The following is a 15,866-nucleotide window of genomic DNA, read 5'->3' on the forward strand; positions in this document are numbered from 1 at the left end:
TTCTAGAAAGTAGAAACTGTGACAGAGGGTCTATTGCCCCGCTTAGTGGAGCGAGCACGTGCCCATCAGAGGCCTTTGTCGTGCCAGGGTGAAGCATTTTCATGTCTCTTATTGGTTGTGGTATGGATCTTGTCCCTCCATCACCCCTCCACACAGTCGCGAGTCGCAACTCACACGACTCCGATGTCCCGTCTCGACATGACGGGTCTGCTTCCTCGTCAGAAGCTAGAGCGAATCGTTCAGAGCTTGAAGTTGGACTCGAAGATCCTATCTTAACAGATTTTGGCTTACAGTTGGAGCCTCGAGCGCTTAGGTGATAGAATCAGCCTCATCAACTCACAAGGGCAGGGCGTCGGTGTGGTAAATATCTGTAACGAGAGTTTGAATGAAATCAATTAATCTGAGTGTCCTACTGGTGCTTAGCTTTCTCAATGTCGTCCGTGGACGCGTCATTTGCAGACGCTTGACTTAACTGTCGGCAATATAAGGTATTGTCGAGTAACACCTCGTTCTGTTATCTCAAGAGAACCAAAATAATCCCAACAGAGCTCACGCAGCTACAGACAAGCTCCGTCAGTCTGCAAGATCTCAAGCCGACGGTTTCAAGGATACTGAAGTCCGACCGTTCGCTCGGTGTACATCCTACGGAGCACCTTATTCCCTACCCTTGACCGCATGCCCACTAAGTGCAGCCGAGCTTTCCTGACAAACCATGAGCGCCGAGTCGTTGACAACACCGTTCCGACTCCCACAACAAGTGGACTATTCAGAAACAGAACGAAAACGAGAGTCCTCTTCCAAGTTTAATCCAACTGGCGGTCGAAGGTACCCCGAGGAACCCTGGTCGATTCGAAAACTTATCAGTCGCCACGTGAGCCGTCGGTATCGTGTCTTGGAACGTGAACCAAATCGACTTAGGAAGCGGGCCACCCAGTAGTGCATGCATCGATACTACGAGATCATAGCTGTCTACCTAGTGTTGTCATCTTGGTTGTATATTCTTGTCAATCGAAGCCCAAGTGGCTCCCGCTCATTGAGATCTTCTGAACGGCATTTGAAGTGCCACGTGCGGGGTTGTTGCTGGATTCATAATCCAATGTTGTCTCCTGCTGCCAGCGATGTATATGTACCTTATGTTTTGCTGCTAGAGTCATGGCTTAAGGTTGTCCTGCCCGGGAGGCTCACTTACTTCAAATATTTAGGTACACGCGTCAAGCTGGCCTTGTCGCTGAAGTCAGATCTTTATCCTGACACTTTGATTTCTGGCTCAATTCTTGATGGTATTTCAGATGATATCAGGAACCTACTCCGTACTGGTGCATGTATATAGACTCTGACAATGCATTCCTGCGTCCTGCATCCTGTTGTCAGTTTCCCGACTGTCCAGCATCTCTTTCACCAACGTAGACGTCTCTTGCGTTCCCCGATGCGGCGTGATTGGAAAGTTGCAGGACCGCCCGCACACCATTGGAGCACTTACCTTGGTAGGATTCTGCACCAAAACGTGGTCCCTTTCGGCTTTGATTCAACTTCCTCGACGTATGCGGGTGGCCGGCGTTTTGGGCTGTAGGACTTTTCTCATTTACTGGTAGTCCACTTATAGGCGGCACGTGTACCGTCCTTGATAGGCACTATCTGAGAAGTAGTTCTTGGGAGACATTAGGTAGGAAATTGGTCCTCGTAATTAATAACATAACTTTGATATATCTCTGCATGATGGATGAACTTGGCACGGAGTAATGTACCCTAACGGTCCTCACAGATGGCAGCCATACTGGACCGCTGGGGTGTACCATATAGATTCACGAACTCGCGGAATGAACTGAGAAGGAAAGGGATTCCCATCTAAGATCTGGTAGCAGCAATCATGAATTTTTTGACTCGGCAAGGACGATTGATAGGTAGAATTCTGTTACCCTAGAGTCAGGAGTCGCAGGACGATTGGAGAACGTGCGTAATAACCAAGCTTTTCTGAGTCTTCCATTCCTTTGAACAGCTGGCACTTCCGACGATGAGGATTCTACGGTAGGATCATGGCTGGATATCTGATTGTGAGGTCTGTGGTAGGTGGAGCGTACTCCGTATCTGAGGACAGACTCGGAAATTTTTGCGGAAGGATCCGGTTATTGAAATTACTGTCGCTGTATGATCCTTCGTGACGTCCAAGGAGTGAAAACATATCTATGGAGTACATCTCCACTCATTTCCTTTGTTTAAGAACCGGGTGCTAGAAGGTGTCTAGACCCGGCGATACACATGGGCTCTGGACAGCTTCTGAGACATTGCAATCAGTGAGTGAAGACAGTTGAAGACTGGGTTCAAACGGATTGTGGTACCTTTTCGAGGCACTCTGCCAAGAGTATTAATACTACACATTAATATGATCTGTTAGAGACACTCGATCTCAATATTGGCGGATCGTGTGTGACTTTGATGCCTGGAGTTTCGAGCCTCTGGAGCACGAAGGTATTATGACGCTGAACCAGAGCTGCAAGGGCCCGCCTTGAGCAAGTCCCATTGAGGTACTCCGTATTACGGAATATTAATTTCGAATTTGACATAAAGTGGAGCTTCTGTCTCCAAGACGGAACTACACCAGAGCAATTTGAGACGTGAAGCGAAATTGAGGTAAAACAAAAATTACATAGTCATGCTTTGTAGATTCTCTGCAGCCTGTACTGACCATGGCAATGTACCTTACTTCGCAGCAAGCCCTGTTATTGATTTATGATTAGTTACTTCATTGCGACTTTGAATTTATGAGACTGCTCAACTCAATTTCTGCTCCATACTCCGTAGACTGGACTATCTTAAGCCACAAAGTCAACTGTCAATTTCGTGGCTGAAAGTTCCCCACTGGCCTGATTCGACACCTATTGTAATTCGCTGCCATTGTCACATCTAATCAATAATGTTTACTCCGGCCAAACAGCCTTGAGACATCAACAATCCAATGGCGTCGTCTCAGGTGATCTACGGAGAAGAAAGTTACGCAAATAACTTCCGGCCATTATTAGACCCAGCTATGGCTGACCTGGATGGTTGCTTCCATCCATCCAATAATTTAGAATCCAAAGAGCATCAGTTAGACTATGAAATCACCTCTTAGGTTATGCTTATATCTTGGTAGTTCACACCGTTTGCTGTATGATCCATAACTGGATGTAACTGAGGTATCACATTGACGAATGCCTATTTACTCAGAGAAAGTACTTGAAGCCGGCGTCGCTAGTCCTTCATTAGTTGCGAAGAGCAACATAGAATCCGATCAACCTACTAAGGAAAAGAAACCTTTCCCAGAAGGCTTGCTGGAGTCAGCTACGTCCTGTCAGAATGGAAAATAGACATGTCAAGAATCACTCCTCGCCGTGGGCATTTGTACAAGCGTCATTCCCTTCATGTCTTCGCAGACCACAGCAATGTTGTCGATCGTCATTCGTCCCACATAGGCGAATCATGCCCATGTCGACTACCTATCTTACTCTGTCTTGATGCTTTGTCTTATCCCTGCGATGACATAGATGATAGAGCGCAGTAATACCTCTCTAGGTTTAGCCAGAGAGAGTAGTTGACCATGACATCACTCTTCTTCAACAGCCAGGATTCTAACACAAGTCGATCCACATCGAGGCCAAGATCAGTGATTCGTATTTATTTTCAAAAGGTCATATTGCTGTTTTCGAGTAAATCTGAGGCCCAAAGCTTCATGGGGCGTCTCTTGCGTTGAGTGCTTACCTTGATGGAGGATATTATTCCTTGTCTTCTAATAATATTAACAACAAAATTTTCGAGAAATTACAAGTGTCTTACACATTATCCTCAATCTTACGGCCCCAATCAATAAGGTAACAATCATCATGTACCATTCTCTGGAGGTTGTTTCTAAGAATAACCTAGAAATGAACCTTCAATGTGGAGTCGGTACAACGCATACAGATTACAAGTAATAAAACAGCCTGTTCAGGCGGTTCTCCGACTAAGGTGAATTGATACAATAATACCAGATACTCTGCAGAAGTTGCGTGGATAGATTTTGATCTGTGGGATAGGACCTTTGATTACATTCACTCACACTACTACAGAATAATAAATCAGATGGGGTAATTCCTCGGTTACCTCAGTTTGATGATGTGAGGTACATAAGGCAGGTACCTTACCAACCATTACTCTTTTAGTCCAAGCAAGCCCAAGGTCACAATCAGAATGGGGTCTTGGGCGTCGATGCCAATGTCCATGTGGCCGTTCTGGCAGTGGATTTCCCCACAATGAAGAAATTTTTAATGATCATCTCTCTTTTTTTTTTCCCTACGGTAATTGACTCATTGACTTGGACGTCCTGGGATTCTGCGAAAATCCAGGGAAGGAAATAGATTGAACGAAATAAAAAGAAGGGACCTAGTCGGATAGATGCATCAGAACTCCAGTAGGCATATCTCAGTCATCAACGAGATAGAACGAAAACCAATATGGATCAGTCACCACCCGATGCCGACAGATATTAATGGTACATACCGACAATAACAATAATAATACTTAAACTACAGTACCATAACGTCCTTCTCTGGTTCAAGTGGTCCTCTGCCGTTGGTGTAACCACTAACCAACCAAGTCGATCCTCCGGGTCTACGAACAAAAAGGGCGGTTTGTTTGTCTCGGCCCCCCAACTACCATTAGATAGACCTAGACTCCTACCCTAGTAGTAGTAGATAGTGGACTACACAGCCTGCACTCCCCAGGAATACAGTCCATGGACCTCCTTTTTGTTCCTTCTCTTCTTCTATCAAACCGTCACGCATAACACTTATTATCGGTAGACATTTCTTTTCCCCTTTTCTGGTCCTGTTGTTTATCTGATTTGATTCTATCAACTCTACCTTGATTTGAACTTCTTACTTCCTTGCAACTCCATGTGGCGTCGTCTTCATTCGGCGGATCACCTGTTTGACCATTCAATTTGCCTCCTGACAGACGTGACGACAGCGCTGATATAGCACTCCAAGTTCCTCGTACATCATCTTGAGGAAGGTTTCCTTTCCTCTGCGGATGGACTTGAAATCCATTTGCTTCCTTTGAGACAGCACCTGACTCCTTACGCCGGACTATCCTTTTTTCCTCATCCTTTTCCTTCCGACCTCCGTGGATGTCTCAATTTTCTACCTCGTGACAAACGGCCACTCTCGAAAAGCTAAATACCAGTCGACCATCGATGTAGACTTGTTTATCTGCAAGTTGTGTCGTTTATCTATACTCGTCCTTACGATATCTCCTTCGCCCGTTGATCGCGTGTCTCCCCCGTCCCATGATTCCAAATGAGTTCACTTATTTGCGACATTCCTGTATCCCACATAAAATCCGCCAACCTTTGAATCGCCAACGGGGGAACAAGGGACTTAGTTGATCCGGCACCATGGCGATATGGCCTTTTGGTCGCAAGAACAAGCGGCATACGATCCAGCTAGGTGCACCGGATGCCGCAAATTTGAAAGCGTCGTACGAAAATGGCCCCAGCTTCGTCAACTCCTCGGTGGGCAGAAAGCCGTCCCGTAAACAGTCAAAGCGTCAAAAAAACCGCCATTCACAGCCTATCGAAGATACCTCGAGTTCCTTCCAAGATGAATCCAGTCAAGCAGCAGTCCAACCGTTATACCCATTATCGTTTGACCGTGAGCCATCCTACCCCGTCAAGATGCTGCCAAAGTTACACTCCCAAATAGACCGAGGTCCAGAGTCGTATATCTCTCATCCTGGTGCAGAGCACAATCAGCAATCTTCGATCTCTCGGAACGGCTCGCTATTGAAGTCCAAGCAGAACGATAAGGGCCCCGCGGTCCTGAAGAAGAAACTGAGCAAGCGGAGGGCATACGAAATTGCACGGGAGCAAGAGATCCGGCTGATGGCCTCAACCCCCATTGACATACCTTGGCGGCCCGGTACACTGCCAGGTGAGAGAATCTCTGTCGAGACACGACGAGCTCCTAGAGCTCATAGCCGGCGGTCCGACCGCCATCTCTCTGACCTTAGTTTACCCGTGCGCGATTCGGCTGCCTCGTCTGTATCCGATTTCTCTGAATCTTATGCCTTCAAGGTCAACAGTCTGGCTGCCTGGACCCCTCGGCCCATCATTCGATATGTGGAAGCGCCGCGTAGCTCGGCTGCCAAAAGTCAGAAATCAGCCGAGGTACCAGGCCGCAAGGAGAACGCCCTCAATTTGTCCATTTCGGAAGAGGAATTGTACTCGAAGCAGCGCGTGGACGCATTGGCTGATAGTCTTGATGCAAGTGCGTTGCGGGAGCTGCTTGAGAGAGATCGTCGCCGAAAGGAGAAGCAAAGGATTGAAGAACAGGAAAGGCTACGTCGCAGATTGCAACGTCGCGCAGAACGCCAGCGGAGGGAAGAGGAGCAGGAAGATGAGTCTCAACGCCAACACGCTCACGACCAAGGATCGTCCGCTATCAACCGAGGCCGGGCCACTGTCGAGAAGAATGCTGAATCCACGCCAGCAGATAGTGGGACTATGTCCAAGAATGATGAGACAAAAACTTTTCTTTCTGGCGACACCGCTGGCTCCTGGTTGCGGGATGCTTCCAAGGAGCGAAGTCGTCATGCATCATTTGAAAGTGTCCACGTCGTCGGCAACCTCGATGACAGCTCTGTTACAAAGTTCAAGTTAGCTGAGCGTCCGAGTTTTACCCAGTCGCACGACATGGGAATGTCACACACCACCCTGTCGCCGTCTCCATCCAGGCGTGGACTGAGCAGTCCCACTTCCTCCCAGGTATATGGCGTTGCTCGAGAATCCACATCGGATGTTTCAAGAACGGTTGAATCCGAAAGACGTCTGTCCGACCATAGCAGCACACGGGGTGGTGCTTTGGCTTCATTGTTTCGACGCGGCAGCTCTCGTCTCAAGCGGAGATATCGCGAACGTTTCCATGACCAGTCTTCAGAATTATCCAATACGTCTCATGAATCTTTTTTCAAAGTGTCAACTCAGTCATCTGGGCCCCCGCCGTACGCTCCTCCAAAACCGTTCCTTCGACCTGGCGTCATCAAACGCTCTCACTCCAAATTCACTGAGCACTTTGGCGATGAGCCTCTGTCTCCCCCGGATTCGCGCCTTCAATCCCCTGAAATTCCGGAGGAGCCCTCCGATCGATTTGGGAAAGAAAATGACACGCTTAATCTGCATGTGGAATCTCACTATCCAATTCCTGGCTCAGAATCTGACCTCCAGGATGCGAGCAAGATCCCCCATCGCTCGTGGGGTGGTGAAAGTCTAGAGGAGGTTGCGGACAATGTCCCATTATCACAATCACTAGCGTCAATTGATTCAGAAGGATCGTGGATGTCGGGGCAATTTCTGCGCCGCATTTCCCAGAGGAAGAGCAATCTTATCCAGCGCAGTACCAGTTTGTCACATAACCACACCGAAGAAGGGCACGAGGACTCGGTCAAGGGCGACGCAATGCCTCAAAAAGAGCACTTTGTTCGATTCGAGAGCGACTACGATGACACTGAAGGACCAAGCAACAGTGTCCTTGGCGACCAAGAGAAGGATTCCAACGTCCGCGCGTCGTCGCAAGATGAAACCTGGCATTCAGAGATTGCCAAGAGGCCTGTTGTCGTGAATCCAACAATTCGGCCCAAGTCAAACGAAGGCCTTCTGCTAAGGTCGATCCAGTCACTGTCCCCCATATCTGCCGACGAGGAAGTCAGTCCTATTGAAGAACATCCATCCGAACATGAATACATGCACGATGAGGGTTATGGTCAGGCATGTTGAGTCATGTCCAGGCCCGAGCCTTGAGAGCTTCACAATGATACAACGAAGAAGAAGCGTCAACCGATGAGCCCGCAGAAAGGTCAAGCAATTACCTGGTATACCCTATTTTCTGGATCTATCTACTATATTGAGTGTTTAATATGTTGTTCATGAGTACATACTCTTGCCGCTCCTTACCTTTCCTTTGTCTTTCTTTTGTATAAATATTTCCCCGTCCCCAAGCAGTCTTTATTTTTGCCAACACTTGACATAGCCGTGGCAGCCTTACAGGCTTAGTGGAGGTTTGAGTTAGATACTTTGTTTGTTGATACCCCCAAGGAGTGCGAGTTAGTTGGATGCGCCTCGATTGCAAATGAACAATGTCCGCGTGAGTTAGGGATTTGTGATTCTAGATAAACTTGAAGATACAGAAGTCAATTTATACCCAGGATATTCCTCATCACATATACCACTGTACGGCTTTATGTCTAATTGTCTGCCATCACCTAATCGTACAAGACGACAGAGACCAGGATATCATGCATCTGCTATATCTCGCAGTAGTACTCCGTACACAGCAGTGTGTTTGTTGATAGCCGAGTGAGATTCTTGATGCCTGAGGCTGATGTCCGATCCAGACCGTTTCCAATTCATAAGCAGCGGAATCACGTCATCTGGGGGCGCCGCTTTAAGCCTCGTTTAGGTACGACCTGGAAGCCCAGAACGCGTTTTCTCACCTCATCAGCCTAACATCCAACAGGTTGTATCGCATCACCAGGCGTCAATAGACTATTGTTGACCATACTGCAAAGGTGCCACTATCTTCAATTGATCTCGTACTCTGACAAAATCTATTCTCAAATACGCCTTTGAGGGTTTTGGGTCGTTCACAAGTAGGTGATTCTGAGCCACCACCACCTCGTTCCTTCCATAACCCCCGAGACATTTCCGCCGCATTAGTGACCGAGGCTATTATTGATTATTCAGCCTCAGTGTCACACGTCATTGGGAGGCTGCTCGTCATCCCACCACTGCAAAATCCCTATTTGTGCCCCTCCTTGAGCCCCTCAACTCGAAGCTAACCATAATCTGACCATCCATAGTGTTTAAATCATTCACTGTGACCTCTCTTCGTCTTCCTCCTACTCTCTCCTCCGTCAGGGCCATATCTACATCACTCAGATCAGCAAGCAAAGTCGCCGTCGCTTCGACATTTTTGCATCAGTCGTCCCTCACGCGTATCCCCGCCCCCAACCACTTCTCCTCGATCAGCCAACGAGCTTTTTCTTCCACTCCAATCTCTCGATTTTCACCTACATCCACAATGTCTCACAACGTCGAGAAGATTACTGAGTACGTTCTCTCGCTGTTCTCATATACCTGTTCTTGGATAATTCTGCTTAATATCAGACTACTGACGCCAACTCCAGCGCCAAGGTCTTCAAGGAGAAGGTCCAAGAGGCCTCGGGCCCAGTCATTGTCGACTGCTCCGCGACCTGGTGTGGTCCTTGCAAGGCTATCTCTCCCGTCTTCCAGCGCTTCAGCACCCAGGAGGAGTTCAAGAACGCCAAGTTTTACGAGATCGACGTTGACGAACTCTCCGAAGTTGCTGCTGAGCTCGGTGTCCGTGCTATGCCCACTTTCATGTTCTTCAAGGGCGGCGAGAAGGTTAACGAAGTTGTTGGTGCCAACCCTCCGGCCCTTGAGGCTGCTATCAAAGCGCACGTTGCTTAGGCCCATTTTCTGACGAGGTCTGGGTTGTAAATACATTAATCATGAAGGAAATTTCATAGAATTATTTGGATCTGTTGGATCTGTTGGATCTGTACGGACTTGCTATCTGTAGACGACGAAAGTCGAGCAGAATGATTCATAACTACGTGCTTAAGCTATCATCCTGGGCCTGTTCTTCTGCTGCTCCTTGACATTTTAAGCTGATACCCTTGCTTGTTGAACCTGGCTTGGCAGAGCCATCTACATGTGATCAATCTGAGCCCTTCTCAAAGCTGCTGTGGTTGTTCAAGGAAAACTGAAACTACATCAAACCCGTTTAATATAATAGATGAGGCGTAGCTTAGCCTTCATAAGAACAATCACCTAGAATTATGTAAAGCCCTAATCGGCAAACACAGCAATGATAGTTTGTAGAGGTATGACCAGATGAGATTCTGCGCTGGAAGCTATAGATAATGAGCTTATCTCAGAAGGGCTGTCACTTTTCACTGGAATAGAGGTTATCTGTTTGTGCAGTGCCTCAGTTGGTTGAGTACTTAAGGTTATACTTTCAAGTTTAAAGTAGAACCCCAGTGGTAACAAAGATGAAGTATATATATTATTTAACGCTTGACAGAAGCGAGCATAGCTTGCGCACTGTTATTCCACATTATAAGAGGGTGCCATCTAAGTGCTACTGTGTTTCATTCGAGCTTGATATGGATATCAATGATCAAGCAATGGCGGCATAGTGGCCATGATATAGGAATAGCTTTAATGTAAATGTAGACAAAATAATAATGTACTGATTCCCAGTGCAACAGAACAACAGTGTCTATACAGATTCATATGGCCACCTATGTGCCGGGATTCTGAGGACGTCATTACAGTGGAGCCTCTAGCCAGGGCGTTGTTATCATCAGACACGCGAGTCCTTCTGTAACAAGGTACTGAGGACTACAATCAAGTCATGCTACCAAGCTCCAATGCACAGGGTTCTGTCACTGTTGTATCCGGCCTCACCATGTTGATGGGGATATGCAGTCTGCCTTGGGGTATAGATATAGCTCAACGAAACTCCATTTGCCCGACCGCCTGCAAGGGAGCTTGACTTGACACTCCTATTGCAGCTATTATTCCATCCGATATGAATCATGCCAGGTAAGCTGAGACAGTCTCTCTTTGCTCAACGCCGACCGGAAGACTACGAATTTGCGCGTATCACCTCCGAGAAAACGACTCAGAGATACCTGCTGACAATGCGACGAGCATCCGCAGAGTCTTATAGTCTATCGGTGAGCGGTGCCATTCAGAGCGTGAGTGTTCATTTCTTCCTATTAGAATCCGCCTCGGGAGATTTCCACAACTGAAGCTATTGTGAAGTGCACTTCTGATATGCATTCAAAATAACCTGGTTGCTCTGCAAAGCCCTTGGGTTCTAGAGCTTAAGTGTATTCCTCATTTGCAAGAAGTATAGTTTATGCTGCGATATCAGTGGCACGGCCAAGGGCTGGTCATCAGACATCGTATGTAGACAATAAGCGGGCTCCCATAGATTCCACAATGACATCTTGCTAAGCTTCATATTGTGATATGGTATACTTCGCTCAGTCGGCGCAGATACAACAAACGAATATGAAATGGGGCGGGAAACCATAACCCAAGATTGCACGATCAGCAATCATGAGGAATCGGAGATCGGTGATACCTTAGGCTGGCTGGAGATGGTGTAAAAGTAAGATTTCAATAGTGGAGCAAGAGATTACTATGCATGAGCAGGAGCTGTTCAGTTGCCAGGAGACTCCACGCTTCAGCTGGGTCGGTGTATACTACGGAACAGGTCAAGTATGTCATTTTAATAGCCACGTTCAAGATGGATGATACTCTCGGTTAAAACCGATCAACGTTGGGTCTTGTGAGACATTGTAAAGATTTGGTTTCTAGCAATCTCGATTTGCGAGATCGGGTGGAGATGATACGTGGTACCTGGTCCACTTGAAAGTGGAAACCCTAACCTAGAAGAAAGAGAAAAAGAAAAGAATAAGACAAGACTAGGAATTGAATATAGTTTGATGATTGCTTTCAACCTTGTGATGCTATCGTAGTGGCTTGTCTCAGTATTTCAAGAACTAGGTGAAGGGAATTCAGACGAGCAAGTCGAACAGCCAAGGATGGCCCTTGGCCTCAGGTGTCAAGGAGCCAACACAGTGATAATGGATTGATATGAGCTAGGCCTCTTATGGGCTAGCGTAAGTTGGGATCTTTCTCTTGCTCGTGCATTTTCCAGCTCGCCCAGCCGAAGATTTGAATATGTGGACACTTCTTGATTCAAATAGGGCAGTAACACTCGGTCCGTGTTATGCGATCGGCTTTAGACTCGCCCACACCCTTCAAACTGGCTTTCATTATTCACAGCTGCACCTGACTGGGACCGTTCTGCCAGCAACATGCTTGGAATCTTTCGCCGGTTGGCCAACACCGAAGTTTGTTTGACAGTGTTTTCTCGATCCTAGTTTCTGCACTAGCCATTCGACTTCTAGTTCTAAAAGGTCAAAGAGTTGTTTGTGCCCTCCTGTCTCCGCAAAAGCTCAGAACATGGGACGGCCTCGCTACTCGCTAGACTGACTAGTTGCTACAAACTGTCTGACAATGAAGCAAACTAGCAATCCGCTAAATTTGGTCGAACAGATTTGACTTAGCATATCGTCCTTCGAGTCATTCGGTCTCCACTACATTTGCCATTATTATTTGACAGGTTCCTCGGAAGGTCCCATGGCGTCCTTGAGCCATGGGACCCTGGGATAGAAGTTTTCCATGGGTGGAACGCAAGAGCATCAACCGATCTGGCTCGTGATAAGTCTCAAATGAAGTCCACAAACAAAAGTGGTATCCAGCCAGGCATACTTCATTTCGAACAAAGATCTCAAACTACACACAGAGCTCCTCTGTGCACACACAGTGAAAAATTCATAACAATGATTCAAGGGCCTGAAACCTAGTCATGGCGCAGCTGAAATTTGATTGTAGCGGGTCCCCAAGGGAGTCTCGAAGTCTGATCTTTTGGCCAAAAGCTCCGACCCGAGGCAGTCCTGAGACCTTGCTCTTCCAGGCCCTAGCCTTCTGCTGGCAACAATTGATTGTTTAATATGGACCTGGCCAATAAGACGAACCCAGGTACCTGTCTGGTCGTTGGCCCGGCCTGGAGTCAGCACTAACTCACTAAGTACCGAAGTCTGTTCCCTATCGTTCCCTCGTTAGCCAACTACGATCCGATCTGTTGATCCAGTTTTCGGAACTTTCCTGGTCCTCGATAATCACCAGCTGACGAGCTACAATTTACTTCGATCCGCTATCGACATCTACGGAGTACCTAACAATGAGTAGTCCGATTGGCCCCCTCGTGCTACTGATCCAGCCGTATGGACCGGGGGCTGTCTTGGAGGTTGCCAACTTCCAATGAACTTGTAGCAAATGGATTGGGCTTCGTCTTTTTTCATAAGAACGCCCTTTATCATGAGAAACCCCATATAGATACTCGGTCCTCCTTCCAAGTTTTCTCAAGCTGCAGCACTCGCTGTTTGGAACCGGCACATTTGAAGCATGGTGGTCTCACATGTCCTATAGTCGACCCTGACCGTCACTGTCACCTTGGTTCATTCTTTGCCCACTCCCTCAGTCGTTCCTTGTTCTTCCTTCTAGCCGTTCCTTGAGCATCTTTACGGACTGAGATGCGCTGAGAACTCCCACATCAGTTCATGAGGTCGCCGTCGTGCTAAGTCAGTCTTTAATCTTGCTCGACCTTGACAATGTCGGCTTCAGATGATCACCCTGATGGATTGCCCGTTGCCGTATCTTATCTGGCAGGCTACATCTTTCTCTCCTACGTTGTCAGCACGATGGGGTGTGCGACTACCCTCGAACTTCTTCACCGACGAACGTCGAAGTCCGGCTTATATAACTGGTATGACTACTGTTCGAAGTACAGTTTCATCTAATTGTCTAACATTGCAGGTACCTTCTGTTCACATCCTCAGTGACCATGGGCGGCATCGGCATCTGGTGCATGCATTTCATTGGCAATAGAGCAATCGTCCTCGGTGATGGAGCAGCCCAAATCCAGATTGTGTATAGCGTGACTTTCACAGGAGTTTCATTCATCCTTCCCGTGGTCGTCCTACTTGCAGCTTTCTACGCGATAGGAACCAGTGAAAAGGCTGGCTATCTTCGTATCATTATGGGAGGTGTCCTAACGGGCAGCTCCGTGTGCGGAATGCACTACATCGGTCAGCTCGGCATCGCCAATTACCGATGCAGCTACAAGGTCGCACATATAGTCGGAGCCGCAATCATTGCCGTCTTTGCCAGTACTGTTGCCCTGGGAATCTTCTTTCGGTGGAGGGCTACATGGACGAACAGTTGGTGGAGACGGGGAATCTGTGGCTGTCTACTTGCCATCGCTGTCTCTGGTATGCACTGGACTGCTGCAGTTGGTACATCTTACAAAGAACATGATCAATCCGTCAAGCAAGGCGGCCAACTTTCACGAAGCCAAACTGTCATTATATGTGCGGTCCTGGTGCGTTGTCTCCATTCATCATCGGCGACAAGCAAACTAACGAGGTAATGCGATAAGGCATGTGTTTCCTGCTCAGTTCTATCAGCATGTGCCATCGCGGCCGGCGGAGACCGCAGACGATCGAGAACAAAGGCGCGCCAAGTGGTCTTGAGTTGTGCCTTCTTCGACCCAGCCGGTAGAGTCATGGTGACTCCGCATGCAGGTCTTCCGAGTAGGAAAATCGTGGATCGTTATCGCGGAAAGGTACGTTGTCAGCGGATTAGGACCCCAAACACTTTATTCTACTGAACCGTCAGACCATGCTAATCTCCTTGCTACTTGGTAGACTTTTAACGACGACGATCTTACAAGAACGCATTCGGCCTTCCTCTGGGCATTCCGTGCAAGTCGAAACTGGAAACTCGTGACGGATGTCGTTCCTTTTATGAGAAGTCGAATCGAGTCCGAAAAAGCTGGGGAACAACAGTTCACCCCGCAAGGTGGAGCGACCGACGAGGACACGGAGATGCAAGGCGATTTTGACGGGTTCTTCAAACAGCACTTCTGTGTAACCGCTCAGGACCTGGCCGAGGAACTGCGACAGCCTCTTCAGGACATGGGCGTGCTGTATGATGACATCCTGACCACTACGACACCAGTCTCGCGCTTTTCTCGAGCAATGGGATACTCTCGGCTCAGTGCCAATAAGGGTCAGATGATGTTCACTGTCCGGCAATTGAGTAAGCACGAAGCTGCCCGCCTAGCAGCATCAGGGCTTCGATTTACAGCAATTGAGAACGTTATCCCCGTGCTATCTCGCCGTGTCCATATACCGTCCATGACTTTGGCCGCTCATCTCAGGGATATGCGAGACTATGCCACCTCCGGTCGGAACTTTGAACCAGGAGTTCATTTGGTTTCTTTTGTCATGCGCCCCACCGTTCATGACAACTTCGAAGTACTCACTGCCAAAGGCGTCAGAAACCCGTTACCGTCCTCATCACTGCCAATGAAACGTCTCCAGATTGCCCATCTGGAATTGTTGTCACACATGGAAGGGTGGACCGTGTCAACGTGCCTGAACTGGCTGAAGTCGGAGACAGCGCGCGCATACAGAGACGCTGACGCATTTCGCCAGCAGCTGATCCAAGCGATGGGGAACCTTTCGTCCGTCATGCCACCTGATATCAATTCAGTATCTAGATTCTCGGCACGCCCTCTTATTGCCCCGTGTCGCCCTTCAAGGCATTCGGACGGAAACAATTGTATCATTCTTCCATTCTGCGTTGTCGGCACGCTGGACACCCAAATCTCCAACCCTGACTTTACCTTCACGCCTCTGCGTCTCTTCAGGGTGCAGCAGCAAGTGAACGATGGTTTCACAGGAGGCGATGGATTCGCAAAAGAGCTGAGTCAAGAGCTCTATTATTCCAACGCCCGCTCCAGTTCAACCACTGACTCCGAAATCGCATCCTCTGTTCGTGCTTTTCGTCGCTTCTGGCCGTCCCGCAAACAGCCCAGCGATAAAATGAGCGCAACGTCCCAGGAGACCCTTGCGGAGCATTCGCCGTTTGGAGAAATCACTGTCCGCAAGGAAGTGAAAGTGGACATCGCGAAACTCGCAGAATTGTCAACCCATCCCACACTGGGTCGGCATGCCTCACAGACTACCGTATTGGCTGGCGACTCGGCCTCGGGCACATATGTGGACGATCTCTACCATCTTTGTTACTCCCCTAAAATACGGCTGAGGCCAGATACATTCCAACAACACTCGACAGTTGGCTGAGATACAGGATCCAGTCAGCCGCAAGCGATTTTGAACTCTCAGTCCTT

General features: G+C 48.2%; 3 protein-coding genes across 3 annotated transcripts, besides 1 other annotated feature; all 3 read left to right on the forward strand.

The window, feature by feature from the left end:
• Positions 1-5,407: 5,407 nt before the first annotated feature.
• NFIA_075940 (uncharacterized protein) lies at positions 5,408-7,783 on the forward strand (the record flags this gene model as incomplete). Its single annotated transcript, XM_001259560.1, has 1 exon — positions 5,408-7,783. The coding sequence occupies one exon, from the start codon at positions 5,408-5,410 to the stop codon at positions 7,781-7,783; it is 2,376 nt and encodes a 791-aa protein (XP_001259561.1).
• Positions 7,784-9,086: 1,303 nt separating this feature from the next.
• On the forward strand, positions 9,087-9,496 carry NFIA_075950 (thioredoxin family protein; the record flags this gene model as incomplete). Its single annotated transcript, XM_001259561.1, has 2 exons — positions 9,087-9,115; positions 9,193-9,496. The coding sequence occupies 2 exons, from the start codon at positions 9,087-9,089 to the stop codon at positions 9,494-9,496; spliced, it is 333 nt and encodes a 110-aa protein (XP_001259562.1).
• Positions 9,497-9,561: 65 nt separating this feature from the next.
• Positions 9,562-9,588: a microsatellite.
• Positions 9,589-13,281: 3,693 nt separating this feature from the next.
• On the forward strand, positions 13,282-15,819 carry NFIA_075960 (MHYT domain-containing protein; the record flags this gene model as incomplete). Its single annotated transcript, XM_001259562.1, has 4 exons — positions 13,282-13,436; positions 13,487-14,051; positions 14,109-14,294; positions 14,377-15,819. 4 exons carry the CDS (start codon positions 13,282-13,284, stop codon positions 15,817-15,819), a joined length of 2,349 nt encoding a protein of 782 aa, XP_001259563.1.
• Positions 15,820-15,866: the final 47 nt, after the last annotated feature.

This window comes from Aspergillus fischeri, genomic scaffold, assembly GCF_000149645.3.
Source record: "Aspergillus fischeri NRRL 181 1099437636264 genomic scaffold, whole genome shotgun sequence".
NCBI lineage: Eukaryota > Fungi > Ascomycota > Eurotiomycetes > Eurotiales > Aspergillaceae > Aspergillus > Aspergillus fischeri.